Raw genomic sequence first — 19,324 nt, forward strand, 5'->3', positions numbered from 1 at the left:
AGACCAGCTTTGCTAACTGACAACCTTGTGCTTGTGCTGATTGCCTCAATTTGAAAACCAATTCCAAACGACAAGAAAGTATGGTTTTAATCTGACTGTAAATCAGATTTCTGTTTAGAAAGTATCTTGTGTCAGAGAAATTGGAGCTAACAACCTGGATAGTAACTTCTACTCAGGTGTATTTGTACTAAAGGAAGAAAAGATTAGAGGAAGAAAGCAAGTGCAATGTATTTCTAAACAAAGCATAGAGAATAATTATTAAGCCTTTCCAATAAGCTTGCTGGCATGCCAGACATTTCAGAAAGGTTAGGGTAACTGTGAAAAAATAAGATACCACCTCACAGAAAGTACAAATATGAAATAGAGAAAATAAATGTGGACCAATTACTGTTCAGTTTCCTATTAAAAGCTTCTACTAAGAATAACTGGTAGCCCATTTGCCCTTCTACATAATGAATATCATTCTCTTTAAAGATAATGCAGACTTTTTAGGATGCTAGTACATGATCAAATGTATCTTTTGCAAATGAATTAGATTATTAGTCACCATATTAGACAGTATAACAGCCCCTGCATATCTGGTTGTTTTGAACATAGAAACCTTTCCTTTCTATATAATGACTGCTGTTCAGATTGAAAACTCCAGGATCAACTTCACTGTACTCAAACAAAAAAGAGTGCTCTAAACTAAAATCTGCACTACCTTATATTATATTTCCTCTATCAAATTAGGGGAAATATATCAAATTCTACAGAGGAATGGGCTGTTCTTAAGGGTGAATTGACCCCCACCCACATGCCTGCACAGCAAGCCCCAGCTGTAACAGGAACCATGTACTTTCTGCAGGGGCATTTGGGCATCAGGAAAGGCAGACCTCTTGAAGGAGGTCAGTGGATGACAGCATTAGGGGTTCAACCTGCTCTTTCACCCAGGCTTCCTCACACTGCTCTGTGTGTGACATCCTCTCAGCTGAGACACCAGGCAGAACACTGAGTACCACACTGCCCACCACCAAACAACAGAGCTGCAAACTGGCTGAAAGGAATACCAGGAAAAGCAGAAGGGCCATTATGGTGGCTGAAATGACCAACAGGAAGGTTTTGCTAAACAGGGAAGAGATAAAAAGGAAGTGAGGAAGAAAAAAAGGACAAACAGCCTTGAGGGTTTTATTAGCAAGCAACATTTCATTAAGACAAAAGCTGTATTTTTAAAAACCTCCAGTTTTGTGCTATACTTTTTTTTCTTCGAAAGGTAATGTCATTGCAGAGAAGACAGTGCTGATTATGGAATTTAGGCATCATCAATCTAATTACATTAATTTGGCCAAAATACAGATCACTTATGCACAGTTCTGGAAAAACCACCGTTGTTCTAAGGCACTAAAAATATCAATTATTTCCTCTCCAATTAATCATAATAAATGTAGGAGTTTAAATGTAATTGGGAATATCTGCACGTGCCTACAATGCTACATTAAGTCACACTGAAACCCATACCTGCACTTCCCCTGGTCTTTAGATCAAACCATAACATATCATGCTTTTAGCATAGGACATTCTCTATTCATTGTGACTGCACAAATGCTCAATAATATCCTCTTTTTTCTGGACTAGAAAGACCCCATGCTTAATAGTACAAGAAATGTAACAGGGAGATACATGGAAAACCCTTGACCTGGCATTCTTGTCCAGGTTCAAAAATCCACTGAAAAGGGCACAGAGAGCTCCCACCCTGCCCTGCTGAAGCAGTATGTTTTTAGTATCTCCTCTCAAAATATAAGTTAAGAGATGCCTTTTGATTAGATAATTTTCCTGGGACTACAAAAGAAAACATATTTTTGTTAAGTGAAATAGTTGCAACCAGTGTGCATTCTTTTGTGATTTGTGTTCTTTACCCCTCTTTCAGACATTACTTTAAAATACATGAAAGGTAAATCCCACCATTTTCCTAATAGACTCTATCCCTGTTTCAGACATTACGTTAAAATACATTAATAGGTAAATCCCACCATTTTCCTAATAGAATCTTATTGAGTATTAAGATCCCTGATCTTTGTTGCTGATATATTGCACGAGGGCAGTGAGAACATTTTTCCCTGTGTGGCTTCTAAATTTTTTTAAACACTATCTGCTTCCTTTGCAACAGAAAACAAATAAACAAACACCCAAATCCATCCCACCCTTACTTTGGTTACTCTAACTCAAATGTAACTATCTCTTTTCACACAAAAAGAAAAGCACAAAAAAAGGAAAATCTAATCACAACTAAGCCCTCAGAAACCCCTGAAAGAAGCAGCAAAATTTTGAACTAGGCAGACAGAGATTAAAAACACTTTCCCAGAGCATTTTAAAACAAAGTCAACTGTTGTAGATGAAGGCTCTGGTTCACAATAATAGGTAGCCCCAGCCATCCAGGTGTTTGATTAAAATATAAAGAGACTCTCCTTAACCAGAGGATGTTACTCTTTAGCCTCCAGCACAGACTCCTCCCTGCAACTCAGGCAACACCTCTGCAGAGAGCAAAATTCAGCAGAGCACATCTAAGTCTTCCTGGACATGCTTTCCAACTAGCAGTTCCACGTTATTCTGTCCTATGTACTTCTACAATCTGGGAAAGCAACTACAAAATCAGTATTGACTATTTTTTATACTTGCTAGGAAGCTACTTAAGCCTCTCAGGCATCCATGTAAACCACAGAAATCAACATGTGAGAGTGAGCCAATCTCTCTTAAACCAAGGAATAAGTCACTTGTTTGAATAGATTTTCTTCCAACTACTGGAAACTGTAATTAAACAAATCTGAAGCAATTAGAAATGTCAATCTGATTTTTAGCATTTGACACTTTGACCACCACTATCAAACAAAACAAAAGGAAGTTACTTTGTACAAATATTACAGATGTTAACTTAAAATTGTTTAACAAAAACAGTTTGCTCAAAACAGATCATTTGTAACTTTAAAAAGATACTACAACTTACTGTCTTTAGGAATTGTAAAAACTTCATTTAGCAAAAAAGCTCAAGTTCCAAACAATCATTGCTTAATCCTGAAATAAAAGTAGATGCTACTCTTCAAGAAATTTTCACAGCCTTTCCAATGGTCACTGGAATAAAATTAAGGAACTTTCCTAGACATGAAATAACTTACATTATTTTCCTAGGTACTGAACCCTGTGTTACTTGGGTTACATGTGTTTTAAATTTGACCTCTTACTCAGAGGTAATAGGAAACATGTCAATTACATATAGCAAATCTTTATCTGAATCATTAGGTACGGAGATTTCTCAGCCTGGGCAGGGAAATGCATGAAAGGGATTAAGTGACCAATACATTCCCTGTGGTCAGGGGGAGCCTCAACAGGCAATTTTGTTCCACTGAGAAATAAGCAAAGAGTGCAATCAACAGAAGTATGAAAGGTTAGCTGAGAGTAGAATAAGTGAAATAAGCTAAGTGTGAAAGAGCAGCTACTACATTTGGGATCTCTGAACTGCTCTCTCAGTGTTCTTACTCTCACACCTCTGGATTGCAATAGGACAGATCCTCCAGGACTCAATTCTGCTCATTGCAGGGCTTGCCATTTCCCCTTCCTCCTGGCAACAATTCCAGACCAACTAGAAAGAACACCACCATTTGGTCTTCTACCATTCCTCCTTCTGGCAGAGTATCTTGAAAATCTAGAAAAACTTTTCCAATAGAGGAAATTTATTCCTAGTTCATTTCTCTTACTCTTAGAAGGCCACATCCTGTGCAGATAGGCCTGAAGATGCAATTACCTACCAGCAAGCAACATAAATCAGCACTTTGGCTCACATCAGCCTCTCCTTCTACCATTGTAGGACTATGGCCCATGTTATTGCAAAGTACTTTAAGATTGTGCAATGAAGTATATCAGCTTGAAAGTTAAACAGTTAAAAATGCACACCACGTTTATTTTTGTCATCTTTACAGATTGCCAACGCCCTTTGCATCCCAAAAAGGAGTGGCTCATCAGATGGACAGAGCAGCATTCCCTTGAACGAAGTGTTTCAGGAAATCTTACTATTCCAGTTTAAACTCACTTCATATTTTTCTAGGGGGGAGTTTGGTCATTACAGCTGCTAGAATTTGAATAGTTTTGAAAAAATAGCTGTTCCCTTTTTATACCCTATCTGGAGCCCTGCTTTGCCGGGTGGGTGAATTCCACAGCTGTGGGATCATGGAATATAAGAGGCCTAATTATACAAGGCAAGAATCAGTTCTGGTAGATGATTAAAAGCTAAAAGAAGCTGAGTAGTTTAAGAACCACAAAAGCTAGTTCTTGCCTGTCAATTCCAATAGAACGAACATTAACTTCTGTGTTCAAATCTTGAAAGAAGATTCAAACCAACCACAACATAGTAAAGAAGTAAAAAGAGGGGGTTTCATGCCTCATCAGGACTTTTTGCTGCAAGGGAAGTTTTTAAGTTCTTCAGTGTTGCTTTTTAGGCTCCACATTGCAGACTCCATGAGTACTTATATACTAAAGTGTTAGAGCCACACATATAAAAGCTGCATTAATTCTCATCATCTCTACATGGGAGGACTAGACTGAAAAAGCAAAGCAAGATAATCTCTTCAAGTCTGAGACCAACAGCAGTAGCAGATACAGAGCCACACAATCTCCACAGAGCACAATTCGTAGTTTCACGCAGAGATCTCCTCTCGCTTGGGTGTCAACCTCTCTGGCAGAGTGGTGTTTTAGCTTTGCCTCTGTTCCAGCAGGTTCTACTGGTCCCTTCAGCCAACCTGGGGCCCACAAAGGTCTAGATTAACTTCCCAGCTCTACCACAGATCTTTAAGACCTTGAGCACATTATCCAAATCCTGAGCAAAACGCCTCAATACAAATGCAGCCTATTCCCTACAAACTACAGTCTGCATTCCTAAACAAGACAAACTTCTCTATCCCCAGTCCATAAGACAGCATTGAAGATGGTAACAGACACCTCTGAACCCTTCAAGTCAGCTGTCATCTTTGCCACTGTATGTGTAGTGTCTGTGTGTAGTGTCTAGAAAAACAACCCAGAGCATTTGCTTGGAGTTTCTTAGTAATGCAAACAACCAACACTATCAGCAGCCATTTCTGTGACACGGGAAAAAGAGCGGATTTAACTTTCTTGGCTGTGACTGACTGAAATCACAACAAACCAGCTACAGGCTAAAATTAAAACCTTCCGTTAGTAGTTACTAAACATCCTAAGGTCCAAAAATGGAAATTAACCTCATGCTGATGAAAGCTACATGCTTAGTGACATGTCTCCATGAGTGCTATCTACTTGTTAACACATTTTTCAATTGTGTAACAATTACTTTGTGCCTGGATCCTGTTTAGAGTAAAAAGTGAACTTTTGAATAGGTTCTGAGTTGTTAACTAGTTCAAGAAAAAAAAATATCTCAGGGCTGAAAGAATAGACGCAATAAATATATGGCCATATTTAAATATATACTAGGAGCTGCTTAACACATATCAAATTGCTTTCCAGTAATAACCAAACAGATGAACACTTACAAAACCAAAACCAACCAAACAAAAAAAGCAAGTGGTTTAAAAAGTATGGTTTAAAATTTTAACCAAAATCTCACACAAGCACAAAGCATGATCTATCATATTTCCCAGGCTAAGCAGGAACTAATGTTCTTTCTGGTCTGTAGCTCCATATATATGGGCACATTTCTATGTATTAAAAAGTTTATGAGCCTTGTGTACACAATAAGAAAGGATAATGAGTTTCTGTTAAAACCACTACTGTGTATTTGCAATTGTATCAAAAATCACTTACCCTGTGAACTGTAAAAATACCTCAAAACCTTGTAACACTGTTCTAAAAACCGTTTTCCATGCAGGTTTGCTTAACCCCATAACCTTGGATTATGAATGATTGCAGACTAGATTCTGCAGCTGGTCTTCTTCTACAACTACAAATTTTGACAGCATTGCTCAACCAAGACAACTGTGTCAGTCTTCCAAGCAGCCTGGTTGTTCTTTTTATGGACCAGCACCCATATTTGTGAACTGCATTAAATTAGCCTGCAATGTTATTATGTGAGCAGTCTCTGTAATTAGTAGTTATAAACATCCAGCTGCATTCCAAATTTTAAAGAAGTCTGGGTTGCCTACCACTTCACCAGAATGTGAATATCATGGATGTCTTTATATTCTTCCAGTAAATAAAAGTATATGACACTTACATTAAAATTACATATGAGAAAAAGACACATTTAAGGCAAACAATTGTACAATACAACTGGGAGAAACTGCAGTCACAGCTTTGGCATGCTTGGAGAGGTTTCTTTCAAAGCCTCTGTTAAATGTATGCTGCTGCAATATAGTAAAAAGAGTAATAAAGATAACTTACAGGAGGTCCAGTTTCCCCCTTTGGACCTCTGACACTTCCCCTTTCAAACATTTTGCCAAGATCTTCATAGTCATAACCATAATTATCAATACCATTTTCATAAGTGCTTTCTGTATGGTAAGTCTCATCAGCATCAAATGCACCTTCCTGCTCCGGATGGAGTTGGTTATCCAGAGGGAGCTCAGCAGGCAAACTGTACAGAGTTGTGTTGAAGATTTGCTGCTTTTTGTTTGGTTCATCTAAGCGCTGTTTTGCTTTTTCCATTCCCTTGCTTCTAATTTTACTCTGTTTTACAGGGGAGATCAGAGAAGGCTCACTATGTCTGCCTGCATCTTCTGTGGTATTAGCCGAACTATTTGGATACGATCCTGCAGGGGTTTTAGTAATGTTCCTTTTTGCGCTCATCTCCTGCTGCTGAAGAGCCAGATCAATGTTCTCCTGGAGCTCTGTTTGAGGCCAAGCTTCCAGCAACAGAGGTTTGGTGTCCGCAAACTCCCATGCAGAGGCATTTCTTAACTCAAAGTGGTCTGGTAAAAAGTGAATCTGAGCAACGTCGGTAACAGGCACGTTTGATACTTCTTTCCATCTATAAGCTGATATATCTTCCTGGTTTTCCTCATCAATGATCATCTTCGAAAAAGCATCCAGCCCATGTGGCAGAAGTGAAGCCCCACGCAGAGATCGATAGGTTTCAGCCTGGCGACACTGCTGTTTCACATATTTACAGTAGTTTGCAGAGGCTTCTGCAGAGGGAATAATATCCAGCTGACATATAACTCCTTCAAAGCTGACAGAGCGAGAGCTCATCCTTCCCAGGGTAAATACACCCTCTGAATCAAATGTCTCCAGTTCAGAAAGTACTTCACTGCTGTAGTACTTGTTTCCACACTCAGCAAATAGTGAGACAGTCTTGTCCCCAATGCCAATGGCAAATGAATGCCATTGTTCATTATGAACACAATAATCAAAGTACACGGGCTGCTTCCCTCCAGTGTACACCGCTACCTTTCGCGGTAGCAGCTGGACACCAAACTGCAGTCTGCTTTTGTTCCTCACACTGAAAAGAAAAGCATTACTGGCTCTGTAAGAGTACAGCCCAACCAATAAGGTGAACTGATGCCCTAGATTTGATGGTATGACTTGAGTGACACGGGACTCAATATGTGCATCATCGCTTAGCACCGCTCCTGATGCAGTTAGACGAATACCCTGAGGTAACAGAGAGGATGATGATGGCACAGCAGTCTCTGAAGGCTCTTGGACATCTTTCACAAGGCCTAGTTGATGAAGAACATCTATTGCTGTAAAAAGAAATAAAGGCACACTGTTGATTTAATTTACAAGCTCATACATTCAGATCCATATAAACAAATGTACACACAACGTTTTAACAAATCTGTACCTTTCAGAGCATATACACTTCACACAGTAAGGCCACCAAATCCCCCTGGAAGGCACTGATCTTTCACATAAATCAAACAAATAATTGAAATCAGAGCAAAAATTCCATCTTAAAAAAAAAACCCAACCAAACTAAACAAACAAACACACAGAAAGGTCCACAAAATGCCCATTGTAGGTTAATTCACTTATGAAAGTGAAAAATCCTCATTTGCTGTCTTCAAACTTTCCAGTGATCAGTGTATACACTTTGGTTAGTTCCTTATTTATTAAGCTAATACTGTCTACTCTTTGAGCAGAGAATTAGTCTTTTTTTCAAAAACTTTTTCTTCTGCAAAAAATCTTCTGCAATAAATCCATGCTGTTGCTCTTTATCGAAAAAGTTCAAATCAAAGCATTTGAGGGAAGGGCTTCTTTATTTATAAGAAAGGACAAGCTATTTATAGCACAGTAACACCTCCTTCCCCTCCACAGAGTTTACTTGCTAGAGCCATGGATAAGATGAACTCTGGAGCAGTGGAAGTGGTGAGGAGCAAGGCAAGAGGAGAATTCTCAGGACCCAAGGGTAGTGCTCCTGTCTTCTGGTTCATCTTTCCCCCTAAATTGCACAAGGCTGCAGCCATCATGACAAGACATTGAATTAAGGATGCACTCCACAGCAGGAGACAGAGCAGCCAGCTGTCCTACTGATTGATGTTCTATAGATTTGGCTTTGGCATATAGAAATCTGGATCGATCTTCCTACAGAAGAACGGGCAGTGGTTTATTCAGTGTTGGATTCCCTAGTTTCTCATTCAATGTGAGCTATGTCCTTTAAGCCTTCCCTTAGTCTGGGTCACACAGTGTCTCCATCTTTTACCTGACTAAATATCTTCACTTAATGGGTAGAAACACAATTATCTATCATCCTGATAAACTGAAATATTATCTGCTCTGGGATAAGAAATCAAAGCCACCTTTGGGTAAATCAACAGTTGAAGGTGACCCAATTAATTTCTTATTGCCTAAATCAGATTTGGGCAAGTTGGAGTTGGTGGGCATAGACGCCTTCCTTCAGGATGAATATAAAGATACATCCCTTATGACGCAGCTGAAACACTACAAAGGCTCATTAGAAGCTAAACCACAGATCCTCAAGAGCCTTTCTGTAGGATCTCAAAATAAGACAGCATTTATGGCATTGACAGATTGATTGGTAAAACTGCCTGCCTGCGTGTTTGTGAAAGGCACAGAAATATTGCAGATGTCGAATCAAAACGCAGTCATGGAAACATGGAACAGGAAGGTTAGGAGCTAAATACTGAAAAGGCTGAAGAAACAACATTTGCTTGGCCTAGAGACAGGAAGGTTTGGGAGAAATCTAAATAAAATTGTCCATTATCTGAATTGACGCCATAGGGAAAACAGAGAAAAGCTGAGGAGTAAGACACAAGCGGCAGCACAAGAAATTTCAGCTCCATACAAAGAAAAAGCAGTCTCACCACAAGAGTGGTCAAGTGCTGGACCAGGGAGGGCAGAAACATGGGATAATCTCAATTCTTGGAGATTTTCAAAGACCAATTGGACAGAACCCAACAACCTGAAGTGACTTCAACATTGACTTGGACCTCAGCAGCAGTTAGGACCAGATGAGTTCAAGGTCCCCCAAACCTATGTTTTAGGAATTTTTTTCACAAGGGGAAACTGAAGACTAGTTTTCATAAACAGCATTACACAGCAGCATAGGATATCATCTGTTTCTACCTCTCAAGGGAACGATTTCAGAGAAACACCTATATTAAAGATTACTTGTAGTATCTAGTAGTTGCACTGATCAAATAAGCCTGGCTAGGGAGACACAGGCACTTTCTACAGCATTTTGCTGAGGCTACTTTTGCTCTGGACATGCTTATACTAAGTAACTAAAACTATCAAAAGGCACAACAAAAATTTAGAGTAAAGAAGAAAAGTCAAGGATTTGCTGCAATATTAAAAGAGCCACTGAAACAAATGGATATTTACGCTCTAAGTGGAAAAAAGGTCTCCTTTCCCAGTTTCCCTTTCTCTGTTTACTGAATGTATTCATAGCAAACTTTAAGAATAGACTGATGTTGGCTTAGTTTCAGTGCTAAATTATGAGAAGTGCCTGAGATTTCCTTGAGAGTGATTTATAAGTTGGAACCAAAAGCATCAACCTGAACACACCGTACATCTTGAAAATTAATTACACACCTTGTAGTGTTTCTAGTCATGTTTGAGATTCATGGACGGGCCAAGACTATCCTGGCGAGCAGCCAGTGCAGACGGAGGTACGGAGAAAGAGTATTTCTGCAGAAAGTCCTGTGTATGCCAAGTTCTCAAGATGTTTTGCCTCAGAGCAATTAATTCACCATGGCTGTATTTTTATCTGTCAGGCTGATAACAGAGGCCACTCTGAAGCACAGTGCCTCTGCTAATGAACCACTGCTCTTTGCCAGGACCCCGTCCTGCCTGTAGCTCTGCAGGAGAAAGCTGTGCTTGCACTGCCCTTGTGGAAGGAAGCTGGGAAGAAACACAGGTCCTGAGCTCTGGGCAACACAGTTTTACACATGCAAATAGTCCCCAGGGCAGAATGTGCTGCTCCACTACCTCTTTGCACTGGCATGGCCAGCTGACTGCACAAGGAGAACAGCTGCTAGCCTAACCTAAGGTTGTGCCTGAGTATCACATCCTAACCTGAAACACTGGGCAAGTAGTTGTATTTCTTAAAAATTTTAATTACATAATTTTATTTAAAAATAGTAATGCATGTCATCTATTCAAAGTATTATAAATTCAAGTGTAAAATAAAAATCTTAAACTGGTTTTAAACAGTCAGCTTAAAAATCACATTCAAGCCTATCACTAATAAAAGGCAAACTGCAAGCAAAATGGTCAAATTTTTGGCAGTTCTGATTTGAAAAGAGCACATAGTTTAAAAGTTATTAAAGAAAATAATCAGCATGATGAGGAATAAGATTTTTTTTCCTATCCTGCAAATAGATTTCTGCAGACAATGACAGGTCTTGAGAGAGCTAAATGCAAATAAATATTGTGTGAAAAATGACATCAAAAAAGTATGTATAAAGGAATTATTCCTTGCTGACTGCTGCGTGTTAACCCACTGTCAAGCCAAAAGGCTGTTCCAAACTTTTTTGGCCAGCCATTTCACTTCTGGTCCAACATGCATATTTATTTTATTTTAAGGCTTTCAGAAGCTCTTGGCAGCACACTGGATTTTGGGAGCAGGCAACCCTCTCATTCTTCCTCCCAGCATGACAACCATTATTTGCTTTACCTATCAGTTGTCAGTTTTCTTTGTTTACTCATGTCTGCAAAACATCTGTCTTCACTTACTGCTTATTCAACCCATTAGTCCCCCAAATTGTAACAGCTCAACTTCGTGAAGGAAAGGTTGTTTTGAGGTTTTGGTGTCAAGTGCTTTCCTTCCACCTTCCAGGAGATCTTTAAAAATTCACAACCTTACTGCATCATGAGGTAAGGCAAAACCTTACACCAGCTTTGGCAAAAAGCCTTCTGACCCTTGCGTGGCACAAAAATAACCCCACAAAGGAACTGGGGAGGGATGAAGGGATTTGACTACAGAATTGTTTCACATGCATATTCCCTTCAGTCCCTCCTGCTCATTTCCCACATTGCTCCATACTCACAGCTACTCTGAGGGCAGGATCTCCGAGATGCTCTCCCTGTTTCAGCAATCTTAGTACACACATTTCTCCCTTTCTGTTTTCCAATGTGGGTAAGGCAAAAGAAAAGGGCCATTCATCAACCAGCTCCACCAGAACCACGAGTAATTTCTCATCAGATTGCCCATTTTCTAGGTGATGCATCTGCTACTGGGTACATTAAAATACCTGGCTGCAACAAATGCTCTCCTGGATGCCAGATCAGATTACCGGCATAGGAAAGCCAGCAAGACACATTAATTCTGCATGTCCTTGAGCTCCACTCAAAGTATTACTCCTAAAGTCTGAGACTGTATCTTTACAAGTACTTTACTGGACATGATTTATAGCTGCATACCAAACTGAACAAGGTGTATCCCCTCAGGTAAAGCATGCAGAGGCTGTCTCCTCAGCTCAGGAGAGAAGGCATGTTAATCAGCTAGCATCTTCATGTTTGGCAGAATATTCTTTTTTCAAAATGCAACTGCCAAGGAAGTTTAAAAACCAAGGTGCTAACATATTCTAATGGGCATGCAATCCTGTTCCTGGACAAACACTAAGCACCACAAATGTAATAAGGTAACTCTGTAGCTTATATACTGAAACTGAAGGATATACTTGAAATGCTCTCTGTTTTCTTCTGAGGTTTCCTTCTCTGAACTGCTTTTTCCAACTTTGTTTACACACTGTGCAAATAAAGTGCAAGAGGAACCAAATTCACTCATGGGAAGAAAGTTTCATCAAGATTCAATGCATCATTTTGATCCCAAGCAAGCATTTAAAGAAAATAAAGTCATGTGTGGCACTTGTGCATCAAGGATGGAGAGGAATTTCCATTCAGTAAGGCTTCTCATATGGCTATCTAGAAATGCTGTTGAATAACAGTAATAATAATAACAAGAAATTAATAGAAAAAGAGGAAACTCCTTCATCTGCTGGTAACAAAATAAAAAATAATTCAATACAAGCATGTTGAGACCAGAGGCTTTACTCCATTTCTGCAAAGCTCTGTGCATGGAGACATTTTCAGCCAAGAGGCAGGTAGGACTCAATCTCCACCCACTTCCCTGTGTTACTGCACCCCCGGCCCTGCAGCTTTCACAGTCCTCACCTGAAGGGTCAGTGAAAAGCAATTCTCAGGCTGAGCGACACGAGGAGTGAGAAAAAATGTTTATTTCTTTGCAGAGAAGGAGGGTGGGCTGGAGGGATGAAGACACTCAAATTGCCACCACACCAGCTGTCTCTGGCATCTGTCACCTGCTCCCGCCACACCGGGAAACTGTAAACTGCCTTCCTAAAACTGCCTCTTCCCTTCCCATCCCTGCAGGTCTGGAGCAGGGCAGGCCACACACATCTAACAGTGCTGCCCCTCCTCCAGTGAGAACTTGGCTCAGCTATTATAAAAATCCGGGAAAATCCCATCATCACAAAAGCATATGGCCCCCATTGAGCGGGATGTGAAAAATCAACAACCAATCTTACCAGGCAAGCAATGGGCAACACCAGAGGGCAAAACTACAAAGGCAACGGCAGGGAGGCAAAACAAAAACTCCATGACTGCAGGAAAAATCAAATTTTGCAATCTCTGGGAATGACAAGCAGGAAAAATGCATTGGTGAGAATAATGGTGGGAGGCTGCTGAGATATCCCAAAGGGCTCTAGCAAAACATTATCAGGAATGAGTCTTGCCTTAACCACGCAACCCATCTGTTTGCATTCAGATGACTATTTGCAGCTACACACTCACCAGCAAGGATGACCTGCTTCATGCTTCACCTGTACAGCAGAGGACCATGGTGGAGAACTGATGCTGCCGCTCCCATGGCAAATAAGAAGTGACTAAATGGCACGTTGGCCTCCACCACTTTGGGACCTATCATTCCCTCAGCAGTCTGCAGAGCAAGCTGCACATCTGGTGCTGTTATAACAGCTGGCAGATTAAAAAAGAAACTAAAAACAAGACAACCCTATTTCCTCACAACATCTGCATCTGAATGCAAAGCCAAACGAATACCAAATTTCACATTTTGCTTTAGCAATGCCAGCCTGTATTATGTGCCATGGTTTGCCTGCCTTAAGTGCAAAGGTAACTCAGTCATAGCTTGCCACCCCCAAGGACACCCACTTGCAGTGAAGACACAATCAAAGCCTTTTCACTGTACAAGGCTTCTTTTTTATGAAGAGCTTGCTTAAATATGTAAGCAATTTCATAGACAGAAAATCTGAGTAATTTTTGAAAGGTCATCTTTTCCAAACTGGTGCTTTAAACTTTTGCTCTCATTATGCTGTAATTGGTATTTTCTTTAAGTCACATGAATTAACGAACTGAACCTAAGGTCACAAGTAACAACAGCCATTTACTCTTTTCATCTACTGACATATTACACAAATGTCCTATTATAAAAAAGCATTCTCACCTTGTTTGGGTACTTGTGCAACACCCACAGCTACACATGTTGCAATGAAAAGGAGAGCTTTCCTAAAAGGGAAAGAAAGGGAAACAACATGTGAGAAAACATCTACAGTTTCAGAACTCCAAGGAATTAGAAACCTGGTTCAAGATCCAAGTGGCAGAATACCACTGACTTCAGCAAGTCCTGAATCAAAGCCATCACACTGTACAACTTCCCACTGATAACTGAGAAGGCATTTCACACTAAGATCCAGGTTGTGTATGCCCTCATGCATAGCACATATATTTTGCACTGGTTTTTATTAATAAAATGACTGCATCTGCTTTATATTTTCTTGCAGCAGCTTTCAAATATGGATGCTGCTACATAGTAAATTTCTCCCTGGAAAGAAAAAAAACGTTATCATAAAAAATCCATAAAATAAATCACAAGTTAATTCCTGTAGAGATCACTAGATAATTTAGATTCTTTTGACACCCTATCAGTCTTCTCACTAGATCACATCATCTTCCCATAAGTGAAAATGTTGTGTCGAACTTTTGTTCTTGTATCATAAAATTATATCATGCTACAAGTCATGCTTTTCACAAAGTAATAAAAAAATCCCATCGCATTTCAACTTACAAGTCCACGCTCAGGTAGAAGAGTGTCACACTGACACCTATCACAGGCTCACTGCCCTGGTTTCAGCCAGGGAGACAATTTTCTTCTTAGTAGCTGGTTGAGTGTTGTGCTTTGGATTTAGTATGAAAATAATGTTGATAGCACACTGGTGTTACAGTTTTTCCAACAAACATACGTAAGATTGATCTAGATTATGTGCTCAAAATTCACTTTAGAAGTGTTGAATGTTGTACAGACTACATTTTTACTGTGATTAAGAAGAGATTGTCTGCTGTTTCCCTAAATATCGTTTTAGCCAGATTAACATCTAATCACTCTCTTATCAGTGACTGAATCTTTTAATAAATGAGAAATCTATTTTCTGTTAATGTTGGACAACCAGGCACAGATGCGTGTAACAACTACAGTAACCTGTATCTATTCAGTCCTAAGAAGAAATATTTCAAAAATATCAGAAATATAGTTCTGACACTAACTAATCAACTCACACTCAAGCCTCTTGGTCATTAATGTTTGTAATCTCAGCAATTTTTCATAATATGGAATGCTAGAGTGACTAAAAAAGTTTCCTGGACCAGGTCAAAGAGCACTTGAGTATCTGGATTCAAGTGTACTTGAAAGTAACATAGCTGCAACTAAACATATATAACTTCATGTCACCTAATTTTGCCAGCTAATTAGCCAGATTTTCACATTAAAAAAAGGTAGAAAGAAAACACTACCATTCTTTATACAGGAACATATGATTTAAACAGAAAGAAAATATATATAAATACATGTGCATACACACAGAGCAGTATTTAGTGAAAAGTCTTACTAATTCTTTAAAGGGTTTGGAATTCAAACATTTCAGAAACATCCAAGTACATGAAAACCACAGAGCAATAGCCTGGTTTTATCAAGTGGATTTGTATATTGTGAGAGCTTAAATTTTGTCAAACAGAACAAGTTAATAATTTAAGGAACAATAAAGCACAATAGTCGTCATTGCCACTGTAAAATGGTAGATACATCATGTCTTTCAGAAGAAAATGCACAGAACATATAGGAAATTCAAAAATATGCATCAATGCTTTAGCTCTGATCACAGAGGGACGGAAAGGTGGAAACTATGCCTTACACATCCCAGCATGCTTGTAGGGGCATGTTCTTTAATTAACCACCACTACAATCCCTGGCTATTCCTCCCTTCAAGCTTTCTCCTGCTACAGCCATGAAATGTCTACTGGTACTGGAGCAGGTCTGACACTCCTGAAAAAGACCTAATGCCAACTGTTGTCCAAACAGCTCATCCACTACAGGACACTCAGTTCATTTTTTCAGAATTCTAAAGCCCAGAACTCAAGTTCAAAGTTTCTGCATCACACAATGCATCATCTTTTGACCAAATGAGAAACTCAGTGACAGGAGACAGCTGTGCCAGAAACAAAGTCCCTGCATTGCACTGTATCAGCTAAAACTCAGGACAACCCTTTATTTGACCCTTATGATTTCCAAAGGTGCAACATGGATTTGCCATGAAAAACCACATAGAACATTTTAGCTAGCTACAAAATAAGGATGCTCAAAGAACCCCAGAGCCCAAAATTCACAGATGACTCCTCTAAAAATTACAACAGCCTCTTCTGCTACACCAGCCAGGTATAAAGCTGTGTCTGTCAGGTACCTGCCTCTGCCACTTCCAGCAAACATTGTAGGAAAGCAAGAAATTACATGTTCCCAGGGCTGTAAATTACACAGATGAAACTGAATATACAGAAACATTTAGTAAGAAGTAAAGACAAATGTCTGGCTTACACAGTGCTCTCCAGCTAATGTCAAGAACAGATGAGTTATCAACTAAGAGAAAAAACAGGGACCAGAGACAAACATAGTGTTGGGGGTCCTCTAATGTGTGAGAAAAGTGAGACTTCCTTCTATCGTTTTTCACAAGGAAAATTTTTTGTAAATGAAACCATGTGCAACCTAATCCATGCAAACCCTCCCTCTTGGTTGAGATCACCACTCTGTACATTTGCAGAGCAGTCAGCTCTCAGTCTTCACTCTCACACCAGCACAGCCACTAAGACACCAGGCATCATGTGTATGTGGCTTGACCCATCATCTGCCATAGCTGCATGGAGCTTGGCTCCTTGTCTCAGCTGAGTCCACAGCTCTTGGAGATGTTGGGACACACCAACAGAAAAATGCAGAATCATGTGGTGTGGAAGACTTCAGCTGACCCAAATGCTGGCTATTTTTTCCCCGTTTAAGATCACACCTGAAGCTGGTTCCAATACCTTGGCTTTAGGGCATAGCCAAGGGGTCTCTCCTAAACTTTCTCCCCCTCCTCTACCTTTTCATCTGCTCTATAGTACATGCAAGCATATGCTGAGGGCCACTATTTAATCACTTAGGAGGAAGGCACTACCAAAGGTGATTGAGCTATTGTACCACTAAAAACTGAGTTTATCTTCCTGATAATCTTTGTGGCCATTTGCCTCTTCCCAAAGAGTGGACAGCAACTATCCATGGCGTTTTTTTGCATTAGAGGTGATGGAGGGATGAGAAAACTGATAAGCTTCAAAGCAAGTTGTGGCAAGCTACAGTGAAAAATTCCACCCTCTGAAGACTACTCAGCAGCACGCAGAACTCAGGTTTGGTCAGTGCACAGCAGTATCCTCTTCATTCCAGCCTAGTTTGAGAAATCTCAAGTTTAAAGGAAGAAATACCACCAGCTGGCTGCTAGGAAGGACAAGTAAACCTGTCTGCAGTGTGACTGCCACAGGTGCATGCAGTCCTGCATGCCTCAGGGAGGATGGTTTAAACACCAGCACCTGCCCCACACTCGTTCCTTCATTGGATCTGTCTGGGGACTGCTGAGGAGAATGGCACAGCTTGGGTCCATCAGGCTTGAGAAGGGCTTTGGAAATGTCACAGCACATTGTGGACAAAGATGTCCTGCAACTCTCAAGCTTACCTTTCAAGATATAAGAAGAAATATAACTTTCTCTGCTGCTATAATTAAATTAGCCAGCAGGTCCAGTACTGCTTCCCAAATTTCAAAAGACCCACTAGCAACACAGCTTGAGGGGACACAACAGCCTGCAAAACCTCTCTGGTGCGACACTCACATGCCCTTTGGTCACAGATAGCACCATGCAGTTAGCCATCAAGGGGGGAAGCTCCTGAATCCTGTGCCAAATTTCACAATTTGAATCAATGGGAAATGGGAGAAATATGAGATGAGGTGAGACGTAGAGGAGCTTTGCCCTGAGAGGAGTTCTACAACAGGACTGGGGTTCAGAGAAAGGAAACTCCCTGCCTGGTGGCCCATTCTTTGGACAGCACCTGGCTGAAAATGAGAAACTACCACATCCAGAACAGTCAACTCTGTTAGTATTTCTAAAAGAAAAAAAAATATAATTGAAAAGACATGATTTTAGAACAGTTTTATGAGTAAATCTCTGATTGCTTACACTAGTGCTCTTCTCCAGATAGCATATATCATTTCTTTTCTGTATGAAGGAAAAAGTATATAACTTGAATTCTTACTCATGTGAAATACTCTTCTTTCACAGGGTTTGTCTCTGTATATTTTGTAGATCATTCTTCAAATGTACTACAACTTGGTGCTTGCAAGAAACAAGGGTGGCACAAGGCTGCTCATACTTTAAATATTCTGTCAATAAATGCGGTGAGAGACTGAGAAGTCATGCAGCTGTTTTACTTATTTAACCTGCAGAGACACCCCTACACAGGCCTGACCTAATGGTATTTCAAGGAAAATGTGGTTGAAGTTGCAAGGGATTTACTGGTTTGACATATGCTAAGGAAACCTGATCCTTTTGTGAGGAATTCTGGTTTCTTAATACAGGCAAGTGACCAGGTTGCTTGCTCTCTATAGAAGTAAATGAGGTAAATATTACAGAAGCATATAGATACATTCTGAAGCTATCTCATATTTTGAACTCGAGTAAACTGCATCTCTGCTACTATACCTCTTTCCTATAATGCAGTTTATGTTTCTCCATCAGCAATACCCCTTTACAGATTTAAAATAAAACCATTCTTTGAAATTGCACTCAGACAATTCCTGAAGAAGTCCCAAAGACACAGCCATTAAAAACAGATCTCCTAGGAAGGTGACGTTCAGGAAGCCCCTTACCTCCTCACAAGTACACCCAGATTATACATCAGGCACACTTTAGCAGCATAATCCTCACTACAACACTAAGCAAATTCTTCTGTCCTCCTCAGAACACTCAGTAAACTTAAGACACAGCCAGAATAAAATCAGCCCTTTACAGAGACACACACAAGTAAGCTCTCTAATATCGTTACAACTATAAATTCAGTCATTTTACCGAGGCTGCTTTTAGGTAAACTGCAGAGAACAGAGCTCTACCTTTGCATCACAGGTGAGAATGCATCAGAAATACCTCCGCCAATTGCAAAAACACGTGAATACAGAGCAGCTCATCTGGCAATCTCTGGTATTAAGAGAGCACCCTTAGCTCTTTAGCGTAAATTCTACACGCTCTTGCGTTTGCTTGTGTGCCGCGTTTTACTGCCTGGGTACCAAAGGGGCGCAGGAGCTGCCAGGTTACTGCGGGCACTGCGGAACGCCGGGCCCCGGCATCCTCCGTCCCCCTCAGGGATCAGGCTGTCCGGGCTCTCGGGTCAGCCTGTCCCCGCTCCCTGGCACCAGAGCCAGGCTGCCCGATGTGGGCTGGGGAAGGACGACACGAGGGTGCTGGACGGGATAGAGCACATCCACAACGACACCAGGGTGCGGAGGAGAGGGATAAGGACAGCCAGCGATACGGGCGGTCTCTGTCCGAGCAG

General features: G+C 40.4%; 1 protein-coding gene across 1 annotated transcript in view; it reads right to left on the minus strand.

The window, feature by feature from the left end:
• The window catches only part of COL24A1 (collagen type XXIV alpha 1 chain), a 118,767-nt gene extending 99,649 nt beyond the window's left edge, over positions 1 to 19,118 (minus strand). Inside the window, 3 exon segments of the mRNA XM_014307434.2 lie at positions 6,376 to 7,676; positions 13,877 to 13,938; positions 19,087 to 19,118. Coding sequence (XP_014162909.1) covers positions 6,376 to 7,676; positions 13,877 to 13,938; positions 19,087 to 19,118 — 1,395 coding nt within the window.
• Positions 19,119 to 19,324: the final 206 nt, after the last annotated feature.

The sequence above is a fragment of the Geospiza fortis genome, unplaced genomic scaffold (genome assembly GCF_000277835.1).
Source record: "Geospiza fortis unplaced genomic scaffold, GeoFor_1.0 scaffold403, whole genome shotgun sequence".
Taxonomy (NCBI): Eukaryota; Metazoa; Chordata; class Aves; order Passeriformes; family Thraupidae; genus Geospiza; species Geospiza fortis.